General features: G+C 43.0%; 1 protein-coding gene across 1 annotated transcript in view; it reads right to left on the bottom strand.

Annotated features, from left to right (window-relative positions):
- ADAM10 (ADAM metallopeptidase domain 10) overlaps positions 1–21,554 on the bottom strand; it is a 450,369-nt gene that overhangs the window by 161,418 nt on the left and 267,397 nt on the right. The window contains exons 5-6 of the mRNA XM_069222090.1: positions 4,781–4,884; positions 3,444–3,593 (exon numbers count right to left, since the gene is read on the bottom strand). Coding sequence (XP_069078191.1) covers positions 3,444–3,593; positions 4,781–4,884 — 254 coding nt within the window. The remainder of the gene's footprint in view (positions 1–3,443; positions 3,594–4,780; positions 4,885–21,554) is intronic.

The raw sequence follows: 21,554 nt of genomic DNA, 5'->3' as shown, positions 1-21,554 counted from the left end.
TATGCGGACTTCTGACATTCACTATGTCAATCCTTGTACTCTCACATTTTACTCTTTCACAGTTTCACTCACATTCTTACTCTTTCACTCATCATGGTAAAAAGACAGCATTCGGAAAACTGAAATGGAGAGAAGACATTTTGGCAATACTTCATTTGCAGAAGGACAAAGGAAGTACCAATAAGCCAGCATATTATTTTTAAGTACCAGCTGCATTGCCAACTAACCCACCACTGGGCACGGAAAGGTGAATTAAGAGCAAGAGCACAGGTTGATGCAAATCTATGGTAAAAGCAACTGCATATTAACACGTCTCTAACAGGGTTCACGTTTTGTTTTTACAAAATTATGGCTTGGTGTCAAGAGTTCTTTAGAGGTGCTGAAATAAATTTAGGAGAACAAGGGGGTGGTACGGCTGGTCAGCGAGAAGCAGTTAGTTCTGCAGAGTAATTACAAGTGAAGCACAATAGGATCCTCAAATGCTGTGAACCAAAACTTCACTGAAAATGCAAATACTGACAAAAGCAACACAAAGTTTGCTTCATTTTCTGTGAGCGAAAGGAGGTTGCACTGCTGTTTTCCAGTTTCTAGATGCTTTGTACTGCTTCCTTGGCAGCTCTTAACTTTTTCTTCGCCTGGTAAACATTTTATGGCACAGGAAAAAACTGTCTATTGCATGCCCTTAATGATCTTCTGAGCAGTGAACATCACCCTCTGCTGCAAGCGTCCAGTTTAGGGTGAACAAGGCCTACAATGCATATTCTAAAAACAGTTAATCACAACCAGCTACAACATATTAACGCATATACCTAAATCTTAATAGCCATTGCTCATCACTCCAGTCCAGATCAGCATTCCATCACCCTTGATAGAACCCTCTAAGCAATTGTACTGCAAATGTTCTAAACTTGACAATAATAGAGGCCATTCTGATAACCTGCCCAGTGACCTCTTAAGGATTTATGGGGCCCCAGGCAAGATATATTTTGGGGCACCATGCCTGGAGCAACTATTCATATATTACCCCTTTTCTATTCATTCAAGTCCTTGTGATGACAAACCTTATTGAATTACATGTTAAAAATAAGAAAAACAGTCACGCAAAAACAGACAAAGGCTCAAACTGCCTGGTGTCCGCCAGTCAATTGCAACAAAAGAAAGCTTGAACCAGCATTGATTAAGTCACTTTTCTTAGCCAGATCTCCATTTTTTATGTGGATGTCAGCACCTACGGGTGACTTGTTAAATGTTTTAGTATAGTGGTTCCCAACCTGTGGGCTAAGGAACCGTGGGGGTCTGCGAAGTCTCAGGGGGTACACGGCAGCTTAGAATATTAAATAATATTAACAGATTAATAAAGTGTACATAAATAAAGTGGCTAAATGTACAACTGAACATTTTAAAAAGTACTGTGAATGTCAAGGAATTTGAAATTGGAGGCTAAAAATTAAATAACTATCCTCAAATTGATTTGTGAGAGCAGTGCAGGTGCATTAAATGGATTATAGTATGGACGATATGTGTGGCTTCAATTGAATTTAGAAAGTCTCCATTATTTCTATTAAATGTTTGCTTATTTATTTTTATTTATATTTGTGTGCAAATTAAATAAAATATTTTATGACTTGAGTATGTATCTAATGAATGCTTGTTTCAGTATTTTTTGTGTATTGTTTTGCATTTCAAATAATCAACAATGTTTAGGCCGCCGTTCCTCGCTTACACTAATGACTTGGTCGGGGATCCCCTGGATTCCAGTAATGATTCAGTGGGGGTCCACAGCAGTCAAAAGGTTGGGAACCACTGTTTTAGTAGACTACTATATACTACAAAAGACAAACAAGCATATCAATTGAAATTTTAGATTTAGTTGCCAAATTTTTTTAATCACAAATATATCTCCCTTCCCTACTGGCGTCTTTGCTGCAGTGTGGAAAATCAAAGCACTGCTCACTGGATTTCTGGCCGTTCCTTTGATTAAAATCTAATACCGTTCTATTTGTGCAACATGGCTTAAAGTAAAAAAATAAAAATAAAACTTTAAAAAACACAGTATGATGCAGTCAGCTTTGACCACATAATAGTGTCTTACTTTCCATTAAGCAATGTTGGACAGTAGCATGCACTGCTGTGCAATAGGTTTTAAACAGTGTGGGAGAGTCGGGAGGAGCATGTAAAAGAAGGGAGGAGAAGAAATAACGGATAACGGGAGGGTGGTGGTGGGTAGGGAAACAGAATGGACAGCAGGATGAGTACCTGCAGGGTCTGTGGCCAGTGTAAGGACACTGGCCGCAGTTAGGAAGCTGTACTTGGTTCATGCTCCACAGTAGGGACACACAGGGAGCCCCAGGAAGAAGGTGGAGGAAAGGAGGCGGCACTAACCAATAAGAAGTAAGTAAACAAGAGTGACGTGGAAGCCAACCAATGTTAAGTAATGGGCAGGCTCTGAGCCCATTTTAAAACAGCTTTTTCTTGTTTACAGGAGGTTTCACAAGCGCTGTGCAGGCAAAACCTAAAAATGGCCTGCTTCTGCTCACTACCCCTGCACTGGTGCACAAATAGTCTGCCTAGCACCACGCATAACCGTTGCACCATAGTGCAGAGGTGTGTGTATGCAGTCTAGGGTAGGATTTGTACAGGAACAATACCCTTCCAGTAAAAAATCCTGTGTCTAGACAAAATCTGAAACATTCCACACATTTTATGTATGCACACAGTGCAGCAGACATGCAACATTTTTAGAAACAAAAATATGTTGGCGTCTGCTTCATGTAGGCGTTCTCTTTTTGACGCAAACGCCCAGTTTGGCTATCTTATATGAGGCTTGAGTTAAAAACCATGGGTGCTTCCACTAACACGCCCATGTTACACTCAAAGAACATCCTGCAAGGTAGCACAAAGCACTGTTTGCACTGAGAAAATGGCACCTTTCAAATGCAAAATATCTTTTTGACTGAAAAGTAAATATCCTTGCAAGAGTTGGCATCTGAAGCTAGGCTAAGCACACAATGGAGTTAGTGGTCAAGATGGAGTCGGTGGTTAAATACAGATAGCATTACAGAGGCTTTGCATCACTCTGCTCTGGTGCAAACCATTAATAAATATGGCCCTAAATTGTGTTAGGCTTGCTTAGGGACTAAGCATCATTGTAAAAAAAAAACTAAAAAAAAAAATGTTAAGCAATGTTATGATTGCAGGAACTCTGACTGTCCAACTCAACTTTACCAGGGGGGCCCTGGACAACAGCCCACTTTTCTCACGACTTAAAACATCTTTCCATGGCCATACAGAACCCAATCATGCAAACTATGTTGAAATAAGTGAATATAGACCAAAAGGCTGATACGAACATAGTACGATACTCAAGCAAAGTTAATGCAGCAGTTAAATGACAGAGGACCCACACACTAACCAAAAATATATTTATTAAATCTGTAAGGTACCTGAGCTATTACTGCCTCCCTGGTTCCGTAGTATTTGTAGAAGAGATGATCAGTCTGAATGTAAAGCTGGCAAGTGTTTTTTTCAGCTTGAGCTGCACGTTTTCTTCTTAAAATCTGTGGCCCATCCTCGTCATGCTCCTCAAACGGTTTCTGCCCGGGAAAGATACATCATTTTCACAAATTACGAATAAAATGCTAGCAGCAAGATTAAATTTGGTTACCCTGAGGTCATGTATTTCAAAACCAAATACTCTGCAGTTTGCTCATTTACATAATTGATGTCAATTTTGGACTTTACGGATGGCATGCATAGGAACCAGTTGATAAGTGAGGACCTGAAATTGGGCTTCGGGAGAGAAGAAAACAGTGCAAAGGAGATCTGTTAAAATGCCACATATTTATAGAGCACTGTACCATCATTAGTACAGCTTTGCAGTGCTGTTGAGTACCACCACACCATGGTCAAGACAGGATAATGCCACATCCTTTTCTGACTGATAGATGGCAGAATTAGAAAGTCCACAATCTATGTGGGCATAACTGACCTTAGTAGAAGGCAGACCTGGGATCCTGACATACTGCATCGACAAAACGTAAGCTCTATCTGGCTACTTCTAGTGTAAAGTTTGTGGGCGATTTAGCCAAGTTACATCTCCAAAAAGTTACTTAAAACTTAAAAACTAAGAACCTAAAGACAGTCTATTAAAACATCTTAATGTGGCCCTTTAATGTTAAGTACCGGCAATTACACCTGCAGTCTTTAAACAGGATTGTGACATCTATTAACACTTAAGCAACTTTCTCCTAAGAGCACACTGTGCATAAACATTCAGTGTATCGCATGTAGGTCACACACATTAAACAATGCATTGAAGTACGTGTTTATATAGCACTAAAAATATAAATGACACGCCGCCCACGTCAACTACATCCTTCACCACCAAACACTGCCATTTAACTATTCTTTAGGACAGGAAGCTGTGTTTACCATTTTACCTAACAGTTCACTAAATGTAACAAAAAAGGGACACATTCATAATAATTCATTCATAAACGTTACCTTCGAGTAATTATACAGATACCTTGTTTACTACACTAACAGCGTTTAATCAGATTTAATGAAAAGAAAAGTGTAATGTTCATTTAATTGTGGTATTTTTACAACAGATTGCAAAATCCTCAAATATTCCTGGGCTGTGACTCATATTCATGCATCACTTACTAAGACATCTTGACAACAGACAAGTGCCCCTGCTGGGTTCAGAATAATGATCTAAGCTGCACTGAAGTACAGTTCGTAAAGTAAGTATTTCATGCTTAACGTGCTCAGGCCGTACCTGTGTCACTGGGTCTTGTGAGCCAGACATCTGGTACTTTTTCATCCTCTCGAACACAGAGTGATCTGCGCAGCCTCCCTGCGGCCCGTACTTGTGCGGGTATTCTGAAATTAAAATAGGTCCATTATGCCATCAATTTCCTATATTACATTTAAGCCAAAAAACACAACGCATTACAGACAGAAGCAATTACACTTGAATATTTTAACATGTCTAAACCGTGAATCCAAATACACCCTGAGCTGCCCCCTTGTGGTGAACGCGGTTCAGGGTTGTAAAATATTACAAGTAAACCGTTCATCCAGTAGGTAAAATGCGTCTTACCATAGGTAACATTCATTCTGCGATATTTGTAACGAGCCCCCTTCTAATAGGAATGCATTTTACAATTACTGGCCCACTTGAATCCTTATCAAAGTACATGACAAACTGCATTTCAGCAGGTGATGTGGCACAAAAAATAAATAACTGTCAATGTTCGTCCATATGCATGTGCCACACTGATGCTGGGTCACACTTTACAAGTACTAAATGCACCTCAGGATAGCGAAGGGCACCACCTGACCCAAGGATGTGTGCAAACGGTGTCTCGGGGGCACTCAGTGTCGTGTGTTTTTTTGTGGGAGGGAATAAAAGTTTATGCATTTCACTCTTCAGAAAAACTTTCAAGTGCCATTCATAGGGGATTATGTATTACAGATCTTTAGAGGTACTGGTGCATTCAATGCACATCTGCAAATGCCACACAAAACCTTACCCCTTAACACACATCGTATACACCTCATTTCTTCACTTCATCCAAACCTTTAGAACATGCTTCACCATACACTACACCACACCACAGTAAGAAACCCTACATCACACAACAAACCTCCCAGCATTACACAACGTACCCCACATCATCACACTTTGTAAAGGACCAGACCATATCGCACCAAAAGGTACCTGGGTTATCCCAGAGGACACTTAAGCCTTAGTCCTAAAATCAGCTGCAGGTATCCAACAGTATGTATAGGTCACAACCCCTACTTCTAGTGACATACTTCATCATTTCGGACCTATCCACACCAAGGGAGGTGAATACGCCCTTGGTGGAGTCGCCCCATGTCTGGGAGTTTGGATTAAATTGGCTGCATAACTGCTGGGATCCAAATAGATTAAAAATATCATGGGGTGTAATCCAACGAAGTGCCCCAGATATGATTAAAAAGGTGCTGCGTTGTTTTTTGATGGGATATAATGTCTTGTCTACATGCTTCAGTGATTTCGCTTGCCCATGCGGGTCAGCAGCCTGTGCCAGGGCTATGCTGGTGTTTGTGTCCCTGCCTATAATTCTTCAGTGTGAAAAACAGCCAGGACAACAGTAATGGTAGCGTAAATGGATTACACCTTGCTATAAAAGAAACACTTGGGGCCTGATTACAAGTGGGTTGGTTAATTCCGACCCATACGTAAACCCCTGTTTAGGCATGGGTTGGAATTAAGAGTTATTTTATTTAACGCATCTGATAATTACTAGATGTGTTAAATAACTCAACCTTTGTTAAATTTCAGCAGGTCAAACCTGCCGACATTTAACAGGATAAACGGTACAGTATTTACTGTGGCATGCAGATTTTGGTGCATTAAAAACTAAAACCTGCATGTTATTCTCCACAAACTTGTAATAGGTGTTATTTATTACACACAAGAAATAACATACCCTGTGGTATCATTACTTATGATATGAGCTAAATAACAACTTGTTAGAAATGGGGTCTTTGGTTGACAGTCAGGTTACCCCCTGTTCAAGCAAGGACCCTCACTCTAGTCAGGGTAAAAGAGAATCACCCTCAGCTAACCCTTGCTTACCCCCTTGGTAGCTTGGCAGAGCAGTAGGCTTAACTTCAGAGCGCTAGGTGTAAAGTATTTGTACCAACACACACAGTAACTTCATGACAACACTACAAAATGACAACACCGGTTTAGAAAAATAGGAAATATTTATCTAAACAAAACAAGACCAAAACGACAAAAATCCAACATACATAAGTCAAGTTATGAATTTTTAAAGATTAAACTCAAAAATAGCGCTTAGAAACAAAAATGCTTCGATGAGATGTTAACACGGCGTCGTGACGGAGTCGTTCCCAACAAGCCGACACCAGCGGCGCCGGACATGGAGTCGTGTAGACCCCCAAGTACAGTACCTGTGGTGAAGAGTGAAAACAAGCCGATGCGCGAAGTCGGGAATCGCGGCGTCTGTGCGAAATGTTGAATCGGTGCACTTCAAGCGGCGTCGGTCACAACGTGGAGCGGTGACTTCCACGGAGTCGCGGACTTCAGCGGGGCTGCTGCGGCGTCGGGCCTGCGAAGAGCGTCGCGTTCCAGCGAAGGTCACGCCGTCAGGTGCAGGCGGCGTTACCGGATTCAGCAGCGGCGTCCGTCCGAATTCGTCCGAAGTCGATTTCCTTGGATTCCACCAGCTTTCCTTTCAAGGGCCCAGGGACTGGATAGGGCACCACTTGTCGGGGCAGGAGTCTCTCCAGAGACTCCAGGTGCTGGCAGAGAGAAGTCTTTGCTGTCCCTGAGACTTCAAACAACAGGAGGCAAGCTCTAACTCAAGCCCTTGGAGATTTTTTCACAAGATGGAAGGCACACAAAGTCCAGTCTTTGCCCTCTTACTCTGGCAGAAGCAGCACTGCAGGAAAGCTCCACAAAGCACAGTCACAGGCAGGGCAGCACTTCTTCCTCAGCTATCAGCTCTTCTCCAGGTAGAGGTTCCTCTTGGTTCCAGAAGTGTTTCTCCAGTCTGTAGATTTGGGTGCCCTTCTTATACCCATTTTAGTCTTTGAAGTCACCTTTCTTCAAAGGGGACTCACACCTACTTGTGAAATCCTGCCTTGCCCAGGCAAGGCCTCAGACACACAGCAGGGGGTTGGTGCTGGCATTGTCAGAGGCAGGCACAGTCCTTTCAGATGAGAGTGACCACTCCACCCCTCCCTCCTAGCAGAGATGGCTAATCAGGAAATGCAGGTTACATCCCAGCCCCCTTTGTGTCACTGTCTAGTGCGAGGTGAAAAACAACCCAACTGTCAAACTGACCCAGACAGGGAATCCACAAACAAGGCAGAGTCACAGAATGGTTTAAGCAAGAAAATGCTCACTTTCTAAAAGTGTCATTTTCAAACGCACAATCTTAAGATCAACTTTACTAAAAGATGTATTTTTTAATTGTGAGTTCAGGGACCCCCAAACTCCACATGTCCATCTACTCTCTAGGGAAATCTACACTTTAATCATATTTAAAGGTAGCCCCCATATTATCCTATGAGAAAGACAGGCCTTGCAACAGTGAAAAACGAATTTGGCAGTATTTCACTGTCAGGACATATAAACCACATTACTATATGTCCTACCTTATCCATGCACTGCAACCTGCCCTTGGGGCTACCTAGGGCCTACCTTAGGGGTGCCTTACATGTAAGAAAAGGGAAGGTTTAGGCCTGGCAAGTGGGTACACTTGCCAAGTCGAATTTACAGTGTAAAAATACACACACAGACACTGCAGTGACAGGTCTGAGACATGATTACAGAACTACTTATGTGGGTGGCACAACCAGTGCTGCAGGCCCACTAGTAGCATTTGATTTACAGGCCCTGGCACCTCTAGTGCACCTTACTAGGGACTTACTAGTAAATCAAATAGGCCAATCATGGATAAACCAATTACATACAATTTACACGGAGAGCATATGCACTTTAGCACTGGTTAGCAGTGGGAAAGTGCTCAGAGTTCGAAAGCCAACAGCGACAGGTCAGAAAAAAATAGGAGGCAGGAGGCAAAAAGATTCGGGATGACCCTGCATAAGCAAAAGTCCAACACAACTGAACTCACAATCAGACGGTTCCCAACCTGTGGTCCGGGGACCCCTGGGGGTCCGCGAAGCCTTCTCAGGGGGTCTGCGAGAGCCTAGAAAATTTAAAAATGTTAAAAAATATTTACAGATTAGGTCCCCAGCTTCCAGTAATGACTCAGGCGGGGGTCCCCGGATTCCCATGATGATTCAGTGGGGGTCCCCGGGTTCCATTAATGTTAAAGTGAGGGTCCACAGAAATCAAAAGGTTGGGAACCACTGCCCTAAGCATTATGTTAAAAAAAAGTTACAAGCATTAGTAGGAACTGGGACAATTTGAGATCCATTCTATATGCACATTAACTATGCAGACCCTAGATGTGCAAAACTAAAGAAAACATACTTCAGATCTGGCTGTGTGATCACCTACCAGTTACTATTCACTCCCAGTGCCTTACACCCTGAGAGCATGCACGGTGGGCCAAAAGCGAGGAAACTATTAGAAAAACCATTGTCATGTGCCACCAAAGAAAACAGTTTAGATCCATCTTGGGAGAAAGAACATTCAATATGAATGAATTAATTGACTTTAGCTGTGTGTGAATAGATCAATTACAATTCATAAAACCATTAAGAATGATAAAACGGTGACACAACGGTGATTAAAATGCCGATAGTCTGTTGAGAGGTAAGACGGCTGAATTTTAGAGTCTGTTTGGACAATTTTTAATCAAGGTTTATGTTAAACCAAAAAATATAACATTCAGTAATCAAACTGTTGTTGTAGTCATTGGCCAATTTAAACCTACGCTCTGCACATCTCAGGGATTACAAGGTGAGATACCACGTGTGACGTTTTCCAAAATTAAGAGGCCTTTTGGCAAAGTGAAAGAAGAGATAACACACAGACAAATTCAAAAGAGAAAATGTGGATAAAACACAAAGGTGGGGAACCACAACATGCAGAGGCACAAACAGACTCCTCCTTTACAAAAAAAAAAATAATAATAACCTGGTGCCACATTACCAGAAAGGGCAATGCTGGGTGAGGGTCCTACATTCTCTGAGACAGAAAGTTGACATTAATCAGACAACAGATAACAAACTTATGGCAAGAATGGAACTTCTTAACAGATATTACTTTTAGCAAGCAAAATAGCGTTGCAAATTAATTTTACCCTTTGTGACCTTAAAAGATGCCAGACCAACTGTGGTTATGAAAAAAGAACTGGAAATTAAAGTAAACAAATGGGGTAGCTACATAGCTTGTTGACATGCAGTATACATTAGGAACACTGTAATAATTTAAACCTGTGCTCATTTTTTTAAACATGATTTCTTTGAGTTCAACCAATCTACCAGGTTGATAAAAACGACCAGATAACAATACATCAGCGGAAAAAAATATTTAAGACATACACAATTCTTCCCAAGAACTACTGCTTGCACAGGTTTTTTTTAAAATTTATATTCAGTTCATTCAGTAACACCAAATAGGCTCAGATACCGAGACTTAAATATAATCTAGGGCATTTGGTGTGTGCTTTGAAATTCTTGCATTGCTTTTATTAAAGGCAAAAAACATATATATGTGTGTTTATATATATATATATATACATAAACACACATATATATATGCATATAACAGTATACACATATTCATTCATATATATTCACTGAAAAAAATGAAGGTTGAAGTAACACTGTAGTTAGGTGAATTTGTCAGTGGCAAAATTAACATTTTGAAGCAAAAAAAAAAAAAACACCAATTAGAGTTAGCATAGCTAACTATAACTGGCGCTTCCAACATGCACTGCTTATGACCTCACATATAACATCACGCATGACATGTTCTATGACATTATTTACAACATCGCTGATGACATCTCAAATTACACAATTCATACCATCACTGATGACATCATCCAATGGGTGTGTTAGTTTGTTTTATAGTTTCATAGTGGCAGGTAGCTACCATATTACTTTTCTACCTAACCGAATACAGCCATCAGTATAAGTGTTTACTAAACTTTTGTGCTCCTAGTGCATCATAGGTGTGTCTTGCACAGAGTGTACACTGTGCTTGGTAGATACTTTTTTAATACTCAGTGGTGTATTTCTCATGAATTTCACTGCAAACAGTGTAGTAAAGAGTAAACTCTCTCAACACAGTAAACACTGCTAACAGCACCCCCTTTGCTGCTCATATCCAATTCATTTCCCAAGGTAGGTTCAGTGGCTGTCAGGCGTTTGACACAGGTAGAGTGTATCATTAGTAGGGCATTAGTTACGTAACAGGGCATGAATATCTGGAGAAACGTGGTTTTCCCAGAATAGGTGAACACCGTGTACTGGATAGGTTAACCTTTCATCTGTGGTTTATAGACAACATGAAGATGGCTACCCATAAAGTGTATGGTATAGGGTCAATGTCACAAATAACACGCTTGCTTTACCTATGGGGATTGGATGTAAGATAACAGTAAAGACTCTTCATGGTATTCTGAGCTATTTTGCATTTACTTTCATGGCTCAAAAGATATACCTGTTTAACCCCTAGGGTGCCCTGGTGCCTTGGACGAGATCACCTCGTCCTACACCCGGGAACTGGGGGGAGCGCTAGCGCTCCCCCCATGTGCACCCTCCCCTCCCCCGGCAACTGATGACGTCAGCGCGTGCACTAAAAAAAACACTAGACACCAGGGATTTACTTTTATAAGTTTATTTTGGGGGTGACCCCTTGGGCAAGGGTCGCTCCCTTGGGGGGCTTTTTTTTTTTTTCTGTTTCGGCCCCCCCGAGGGCAGATCAGCCATGTTTTTGGACGATCTGGCCCCCGGGGCGTCGAAACACACTAGGCGACAGGGATTGTGTGGTGTGTGTGTGTGGTGTGTGTTTGGGGGCACCCCTTGGGCAAAGGTCCCCCCCCCCAAAGTGGGGAAATTTCGTATTGGCCATCTCTGCCCTATTTTTGTAGGCCCATCTGCCCCCAAGGAGGGCAGAAACCACCAATACGCCAGGGATTATTATTTTTTTCCCCCTTTTTTTGTTTTGTGCTGGGGGCGCCCCCTTTGGGAAGGGTCGCCCCCTAAAGGGGGCACAGAGCTGTTGCCCATTTCTGCCCCCCTTGGGGGCAGATCGGCCAATTTCTTTTACGTCCATCTGCCCCCAAGGGGGGCAGAATCCACTTAGGAACCAGGGACAATTTCTAAGTTCTTGGTGGTGGGGTGTTTGTCAACAGGCGAAGTATTTGTATTTGTGATTATAACAGTTTATTTCTTCTTTTTGTTCTAGTTCAAAGCTTTTGCTTCCTTTGCTGTGGATCCTTGCGGTTTTGGCAGTAGTTGTCCTGCGGTTTGCATAGTTGCATGTTTTAAGTAAGTGAAAGCAATTTACTACAAAGGAGTATTGTTGACATGCATGAATGACATGTTTGTAGGTGGTGTACTAAATGCAGTATTGTGTGTGAAATTGTCCTTAGATTTGATCACAATATTTGTGTTGTCATATGTCTAATTTTCTTTTTTCTTTTTAGTGGGATATCATTGGTGATTGCTGTGTCTGTGCAGAGTAGTTGCTTGGTGAGTAGCTTTTTCAGGCAAGTGAGTGGTATAGTTTTTTAGTACATAACTCTTTGTGATAAAGCTACATTTTGTTTATTACTTATTTTAGTGCTAGTTGTTGTTGGCAATCCATTTGTTGTTAGTGAGGATCATGGCTAGCCGCAGAGTGACCGCTCAGCAGGTTGTTGGCATGCTCTTTGAGTCGTCTTCAGACCACGATTACGAGACTGGCTCTGCATCTGAGGCAGAGAAGGAAGTGAGAGATTCTGGCAGTGAGTTTTCGGTCCGAGAGTATTCTTCCGATGAGGAAGCTACTCTCAGTGCAGATGAAGGGCCTGTTGTAGAGGAGGACATTGATGTGCCAAGAGTGCAGCAGCCTGGGGCTGAAGGGTTTCCCATTAGAAGACCTGACACCTGGATTACCCCAAACATGGAGCAGCCACATTTACCTGCATTTACTGGTCTCCCAGGGTGTAGAGTCAATACGGAAAACTTTTTGCCTGTCCATTTCTTTCACTTGTTTATGGACGATGTATTTTTGGAAGAGATTGTGGAGCAGACTAATTTGTATGCAGAGCAATATTTGAGGGACAACGCTGCCAGGCTTAAGCCTCAGTCTAGAGCTACTCAGTGGGTTCCCACATATCTGGAAAAAGATGAAAAAGTTTTTAGGTTTGACTTTTTTGATGGGGTTGATCAGGAAGCCGTCACTGGCTTCTTATTGGTCTACTAGTCCCTTGATGGCAACGGCTATATTTCCTTCAACTATGACACGTAATCGCTATTTGCTTCTTCTTCGTATGCTGCATTTTGTAGACAATGCTTTAGCCTTGCCACGAGACCACCCTGATTGTGACTGTCTTTTTAAGATTAGGCCTGTCCTTGATCATTTTGTAGTTCGGTTTTCAGAGGTCTATGTTCCAGGCAAAGAGATAAGTGTGGACGAGTCTTTGGTCCTTTTCAAGGGCGTTTAGTTTTTAAGCAGTACATTCCTAGTAAGAGGGCACGGTATGGGATTAAATTGTATCTGCTGTCAGAAAGCAGTACAGGATATGTGTATAATTTCTGGGTCTACACTGGTAGGGATTCCAGTATTGACCCTCCTGGTTGTCCGGCCACTTTTGGAGTTAGTGAAAAAATTGTGTGGGAACTTGGTAGACGACTGTTTAACAAATGTCACCATTTGTACGTAGATAATTTCTACACTGGAGTGCAGTTGTTCAAGGAGTTGTTTAGAGTGGACACTGTTGCTTGTGGCACAATCCGTTCTAACCGGAAAGGCTATCCAAGGCAGCTTGTCTGTAAAAAACTTTAGGGGACAGTGCAGTGCCTTGCGGAATAATGAGCTGCTAGCTCTGAAATTTTCAGACAGGAGGGATGTGTACATGCTGTCTACCATCCATGATGAGAGTACTTCCCCTGTGACTGTTTGGGGTCAGGTTGGGGAAGTGCGCAAACCTGCGTGCATTTTGGACTACAATAGGCACATGGGTGGTGGTGCTAGAGTAGATCAGAGGTTGGAACCTTACACTGCTCTTCGTAAGTCTTACTTGTGGTATAAAAAGTTAGCCCTACATTTATTTCATTTGGCAACTTTTAATGCTTTTATTGTATTCAAGGATTATTCACCTGAGTCAAGGATGACATTTGTTAAATTTCAGGAGTCAGTGATAGAAAGCCTTATTGTGGTGGAACAGGCAAGAGTTCCTAGAGTAGAAGTGGTGGAGGATGTGGCTAGATTGAAAGATCGGCACTTTCCAGATCACATTCCTCCCACTCCCAAAAAAGACTTGCCCACAAAGAAATGTAGAGTATGTGCCCGGAGATTAATCCGGAGGGAGAGCCGGATGTACTGCCCCGAATGCCCTTCAAAGCCTTGGCTGTGTGTGCCCAGCTGTTTTAGAAGTTACCACACAAGGAAAAACTTTTGGGAAATACAGTGAGCGTAAACTGTCTGTTTTATATTTTCATATGTTGAGTTTCACGGTTGGCATCACTGTCATGTATTTAGTTAGAGCTTTTGTGTTTGTAGTTTTGTACTTATTTTATAATTAGTTAGTGGTTTCTTTGTTGTTTATAAACAAAAAAAAAGTGATGGCGGTGTGCTTGGGGTGGTGCTTGGCTGGCGGTGTGCGTGGGGTGGCGCTTGGCTGGCGGTGTGCGTGGGGTGGCGCTTGGCTGGCGGTGTGCGTGGGGTGGAGCTTGGCTGCCGGTGTGTGTGGGGTGGAGCTTGGCTGCCGGTGTGCGTGGGGTGGCGCTTGGCTGCCGGTGTGCGTGGGGTGGCGCTTGGCTGCCGGTGTGCGTGGGGTGGCGCTTGGCTGCCGGTGTGCGTGGGGTGGCGCTTGGCTAGTGGTGCCAGCCAAACGCCAGTCCACACACTCATCAGCTGGTGTGATTGCTGTATCAGGCATGTGGGCGTATGAAAGTGATGGGCCCTTGACTGGCGCTGTCTGTCGATGCGAGTGTTGTAATGTGCTGGGCCTGTGGCTGGCGGCGTGAATGGTCTTGTGCATGTCATGTATGAAAGGTGTGTGAATGGACTGTAAAGCGGTTGGTGCCTTGCTGTGGCTTTACAGCTCACGAGCTGTGAGTCATTGGTTCAGTTTTTTGGCCTTTCAGTTATTACCAGAGCATTTCACTTTTGTGAAATCTCTTGTTAATAAAATTTGATCTACTGAACCATCACTCACCCTCGTGCCAAATCCAACCAGTATGTGTGGTGCAAATGACAAAACCTGCTCCGCTGTAATCAGGCGTCGCAGCACACTTGAGACACGCTAGGTGTCTCAGGTGGGACCCCGATGATGAAGCATGCCACCAACTTGGTTGGTGGGTGAGGGGTCTTTTTCACATAACCTAAGTGCGTTTCTTTTCACAATTTTAGTGTTTGGCACATCACAGACGTATGTGGACACATCAAAATGATATATTACAAAACTACCTGTGTTTGGGGGGGGGGGCACCTATGTTTTTGGTCCTGTGTGCGGCCTTCATCTAGGGAAACCTGCCAAACCCAGACATTTTTTAAAACTAGGCACCCCAAGGAGTGCAGGGAGATGTGGATTGCGTGGATCCCCCAACATTTTCTTACACAGACTCCTCACTTGTGTGGGTCCCCAAAGCAGGGTCAGCCTAAAGATGTATAAAAGAAGAATATGTCCTTATCAACTCGCTGTGCTATCCCCTCTATCTCTACAAGTTTTTGGCCTTATTCTGTTGCAGGCACCTGGCCCACCCACACAAGTGAGGTGTCATTTTTATCGGGAGACTTGGGGGGGAACGCTGGCTGGAAGGAAATTTGTGGCTCCTCTCAGATTCCACAACTTTCTGTCACCGAAATGTGAGGAAAATGTGTTTTTTTAGCCAAATTTTGAAGTTTGCAAAGGATTATGGGTAACAGAACCTGGTCAGAGCCCCATAAGTCACCCCATCTTGGATTCCCCTAGGTCTCTAGTTTTCAAAAATGCACAGGTTTGGTAGGTTTTCCTAGGTGCCGGCTGAGCTAGAGGCCAAAATCTACAGGTAGGCACTTTGCAAAAAACACCTCTGTTTTCTTTCCAAAAATTTGATGTGTCCACGTTGCGTTTTGGGGCATTTCCTGTCACGGGCGCTAGGCCTACCCACACAAGTGAGGTATCATTTTTATCAGAAGACTTGGGGGAACGCTGGGTGGAAGGAAATGTGTGGCTCCTCTCAGATTCCAGAACTTTCTGTCACCAAAATGTGAGGAAAACATGTTTTTTAGCCAAATGTTGAGGTTTGCAAAGGATTCTGGGTAACAGAACCTGGTCAGAGCCCCACATGTCACCCCATCTTGGATTCCCCTAGGTCTCTAGTTTTCAAAAATGCACAGGTTTGGTAGGTTTGCCTAGATGCCGGCTGAGCTAGAGGCCAAAATCTACAGGTAGGCACTTTGCAAAAAACACCTCTGTTTTCTGTCAAAAATTGTGATGTGGCCACGTTCGTTTTGGGGCATTTCCTGTCGCGGGTGCTAGGCCAACCCACACTAGTGAGGTATAACTTTTATCGGGAGACTTGGGGGAACATAGAATAGCAAAACAAGTGTTATTGCCCCTTGTCTTTCTCTACATTTTTTCCTTCCAAATATAAGAGAGTGTGTAAAAAAGACGTCTATTTGAGAAATGCCCAGTAATTCACATGCTAGTATGGGCACCCCGGAATTCAGACATGTGCAAATAACCACTGCTCCTCAACACCTTATCTTGTGCCCATTTTGGAAATACAAAGGTTTTCTTGATAGCTATTTTTCACTCTTTATATTTCAGCAAATTAATTGCTGTATACCCGGTATAGAATGAAAACGCACTGCAGGGTGTAGCTCATTTATTGGCTCTGGGTACCTAGAGTTCTTGATGAACCTACAAGCCCTATATATCCCCGCAACCAGAAGAGTCCAGCAGACGTAACGGTATATTGCTTTCAAAAATCTGACATTGCAGGAAAAAGTTACAGAGTAAAACGTAGAGAACAATTGCTGTTTTTTTCACCTCAATTTCAATATTTTTCTTTTTCAGTTGTTATTTTCTGTAGGAAACCCTTGTAGGATCTACACAAATGACCCCTTGCTGAATTCAGAATTTTGTCTACTTTTCAGAAATGTTTAGGTTTCTGGGATCCAGCATTGGTTTCACGACCATTTCTGTCACTGACTGGAAGGAGGCAGAAAGCACAAAAAATCGTAAAAATGGGGTATGTCCCAGTAAAATGCCAAATTTGTGTTGAAAAATTGGTTTTTCTGATTCAAGTCTGCCTGTTCCTGAAAGCTGGGAAGCTGGTGATTTTAGCACCGCAGACCCTTTGCTGATGCCATTTTCAGGGAAAAAAACCACAAGCCTTCTTCTGCAGCCACTTTTTCCCATTTTTTTGGAAAAAACAAAAATTTCACTGTATTTTGGCTAATTTCTTGGCCTCCTTCAGGGGAACCCACAAAGTCTGGGTACCTCTAGAATCCCTAGGATATTGGAAAAAAAGGACGCAAATTTGGCTTGGCTAGCTTATGTGGACAAAAAGTTATGAGGGCCTAAGCGCGAACTGCCCCAAATAGCCAAAAAAAGGCCTGGCACAGGAGGGGGAAAAGGCCTGGCAGCGAAGGGGTTAAAGAGCAATGTTTACAAAAGAAGCTTGGATAATGTCATCAAGTGATGTCATCAATGACTTAATGTGACATGTCATCAGTTATGTCAAATGATGCCAGAGAACAAGTGATGAGTGATGTCATATGTAAGGTCATAAGCAGTGCATGGTGGCAGCGCAAGTTGGACTTAGCTCTGCTAACTATAGTGAATTTCTGTGGGTTTTTTTATTAGTTCAAAACATGGGGAAAAAGCGCTTTGCGCCCCCCCGACAAATAATGTTGGCACTGAAAATTCACCGGCTAAAACGTTACTTTAACCTTTGATTTTTTTTTCCAGTGAATTTCTAGGGTTTTCATAACGTAAAGTAATATTTAATTATGTAAATGCAACTCTACACCCCACGCTGCCCATGGTCTTCAGCCATGAACAGTGAGGAGTTGGCCACAAGGCCTGGCCTGTGGCCAGCCCCTATAAAGGCAGCCAACCACACACTGCGCAGGGGCGTTGATTGTGCACAGCGGACATTGGCCACAGGGCCAGGTCATGGCCAATCCCCTCATGCACTCAACCTCCCCCAAAGGAGGCCAACCCCACACTGCAGTACGTATCGAGGAATTGCCCAGAGGGTATAGCCTTAAGTAGACCCAACCCTTAATTCAAATAAGTGGCCCTGCGGGTAGGATCCCCGGGACCAATAATGGCTTGAAGAAATTGGGCCATGTGGTCCCCCTCCCATTTATTTTTAGAAATTGCCCCAGGGCCTAACAAGGTTTGGTGAGGGCACCCCCTCCCCTTTAATTAAAAAATGAATAGCTGTGGGAGTTGGGGTCCACAGGGCCTAAAGAGACTTGGGGAGGAAGGCCACGTGGCCCCCTCCCATTGTGCCCTATCAAGTGTCGGCCCCAGGGGTGGGCTACACGGGGTCTGCCATGGCTTGAGGAGGGGGGCTCATGCCCTCCCTCTTGCATAATGATTTCAGCATCCCCCCTCCTCATACACACTATGTAGAATACAGCCCCTTGGGTAAGCTTTCAGGTGCTTATTGTTCATAAATGCGGCCTAGCCGCCATTTTTTTTTATTTTTGGGGTATTTTTTTCTGACCCTGCAAGAGTATTGAGGTTTTGTGGCACTTGTGCTGACTTTGCTTTTTTTGGGCCTTGGGGGTTGGGGGTGGGGTCCCTCTGGGTCCACCCGTCCCCAAAGCTCCTGGGGGATTAAGGTATCATTACCCGGCCCTATTAAATTCCTTATATTTTTCTAGCTTCAGGACAGAGGTTGAATGGATTGCAGCAACATTTCTCTCATGTTGCTGGCAGCCAGTCATAGCACTAGTGGGAGTCGGACTCCCAAGGGAGCGAGATTGACAAAGAGAAATAAAGCTCCCCGGCCAATCAAAAAGCTAAATTTTTAAGTTGCCACTCAAAGAAGTCTTGAGACTCTAGCAGACCCAACCTACCAGGTATACAATTAGTATCAACCTTAATTTGTCAAAAACTAGTTAACTGATATACACCAAATCACAAAGATCACAATCTACGGACCAGGACCAAGATCTAGCTTCCTGCCAAATTTGGTGTAATTCCTTTAATCAGTTTTTGCTGTAGCGCATCTTAAAAAAGTCTATACAAGGAGGTTTAGCATTTTGGGACCCCTCCCCCTTTTTTCCTCACCCCCCTGCTTCACCCTGAAACTTCCCATGTACAAACTAGTAAAAGAATAGCACTTTTGGAAAGTTTTGTGGTGATTTATAAAACAGTGCCTAAGTTATTAGGCAACACAAAAAACGCTTTTCCCATGAATCCCAAGAAAAGGGATCCTAAATATAACTCTCTCGCACAGGCTCCACCAATATATCGCCAAACTCTTGGGCGGGCACACCGTTCTTGAGGATGGACTCACGTATACATCTGTTTAAAAGCGCTTGACAGGCACTCACGGGCCTCAATCTATTAGCAGATGAAACAGCATGCCTTTCTCAATGTTTGCTTGTTATAATGCACACAGGAGGCTGACATTTAAACATTCACTCCTGCTGTCACTGGAGAACAGAATACGGGCAGAGAGGACTGTGCTCTCCTGGTGTCCAATACAGTTCTTCTAGCTGTTGAATTTGTGTAAATGAATGAAACAATACTGCTTGTTATCACGAGTGAATAATGACAGTCTAAAACACAATTTACAACCACAAATACGGCCTACATATAGTCAGTCTTCCCTACATTATACTCTAAATGTACTGCCCTGTATGTCCCAAGGAGCTAGATCTTTCCCACTGCAAATTGTTTAAATGTCCTTAGTGCAGCATACCGTTTTTAAATCACCCCTCGTCCCTACCGCACATCAGGAATACCGGGCACCCACCCGCAGAGGAGTTGTTCAAAGACAAAAAGCTCCTCTGCAATCAATCCACAGAATTCAGTGCCCTTTAATCTCCAACAATCCTTGTTCAGGCATTATACAGTTATAAACTCTTCATAGGTTCCACCAGTTTATAGCCAAATTCTTGGGGCAGGTGCACCGTTCTCGAACTTTTACTCATGTATATATTTGTTGAAATAGTCTGTACTGATTACCTATTTGCTACTTTGTGTGTTTTGGTCCCTTTTCAAAATCCAACACATAATCAGCTGCGATAACGTCTGAGGCTTCATTTGAATTCAGGATATAGAAAAGTTCAGGTCATCATCTAGGAGGAGCCGAGGCCCCACTGTTAACCCTTGATTAACAGTAGCCCACATTATGTTGCACTTATGGAATAGAACCTAGCAAAAACAAAGACATGACTGCAGGGAAAACAAGCATTGCAATAGGTCTCGAGTTGGAGCTATTAGCATTGTAAATTTATAACTGGACATCTTTTGCCACATTAATTGGTCAACCCTGCTGCATATTTTGGTCCTTTCTGCCACATGATTCTAGTGGCCCTGCATATACCTAAAGGGCCAATAGGCCTACTGGAATATATATATATTTTTTAAACAAGGACCTTAAAACACAAACTACTCACAGGTGCAAAAACAAAAGTTCCAGCCACAACAGCTTACAAATACACTGAATGGTAGGATGGGTTATTACTTTGGGGTCCCCACGAATCTAGTGTGGGGACCCAGAGATGATCTAGACAGAGAGAGCATGGTGTGTTGAACACGGTTTGAAGGTGGTCCCATTTTCCAAGGACAACCATAGGCTGAGTTAAGAGCAAAAATGTTTTGTAAAAGGAATGCCCCGCAATACATTATGGGGTGAGTTTCAGAGTGCCATGAATATTGTACTATATTGACTGTAATGCTCAAAACAGCCCCTAAAGGACACCACAATAAAAATAGCATTTGAAGAAACATGGTCATAAAACAACATAGTTAGCCCCTAAAGGGCATAACCACATGAAAACAGAATTGCAGAAAATAATGCAGTGCAGCCATATATTTAGCCCCTAGAGGACTTAGTGCATTACACGTTTGAGACTGGCAGGCCTCCTATGATATTACAAACAAGACCCTTAAAACACAAACTACTCAGCTGTAAAACAAAAGTTCCAGCCATGAGAGAGTTTAAACAGATACTGAATGGTGGGTGGGGTTATTCTGGGACCCCACTAATCTAGTGTGGGGACCCAGAGATGACCTACACAGAAAGAGTGTATCGTGCTGAATGTTGTGGTGGTGGTCCCATTGCCCTATGACCACCACAGGCTGAGTTATGGGCAAAAATGTTTTGTAAAAGAATGCTTGCAAAGCATTATGGGGCAAGTTTCCCGAGTGCAGTGAATATTGTAGTATTGGCTCTTTCGCTGTGTCGGGAGAGCCGCTTTGAGGATTATTTCTGTGTTCTTTTACGTAAAGCATTTATCAGTTACAAGTGTTTTCATGAAAGCTATGGAGCTTGAAGGGGATAGCCAAAATAAATGACTCTGATTAGGTAACAATGTGAACAATGTGACCAGCGCTTCAATACCACCGATGGAGTTTGTGCTGCTGTTCTGTGCTGAGCGCGCCATGGCTGCCATGGAGCACGAAGGGGAGAGAAAACATTTATTTGCCCATGCTGAAGTATATTGGCAATCAAGCAATAATCTATGTAACAGGGTCAATCTGAAAGGCGGTAAACAAACCACCCCAAGGCGGGGCAAATGTAAAGCATTTAACAATGACATCAAGGGATTTTTGAAAGGCAAGCCCACGAACGAGTTAAAGTGATGGACGTGGTTAAAAGCTCACAGAATACTTGCAATAGGTCGAAAAGCACTTGCTTGCTCAACATAGAAGTGAGTGCTAGACACC

This window comes from Pleurodeles waltl, chromosome 3_1 (genome assembly GCF_031143425.1).
Source record: "Pleurodeles waltl isolate 20211129_DDA chromosome 3_1, aPleWal1.hap1.20221129, whole genome shotgun sequence".
NCBI lineage: Eukaryota > Metazoa > Chordata > Amphibia > Caudata > Salamandridae > Pleurodeles > Pleurodeles waltl.
This window is presented reverse-complemented; position numbering and strand designations above follow the sequence as displayed.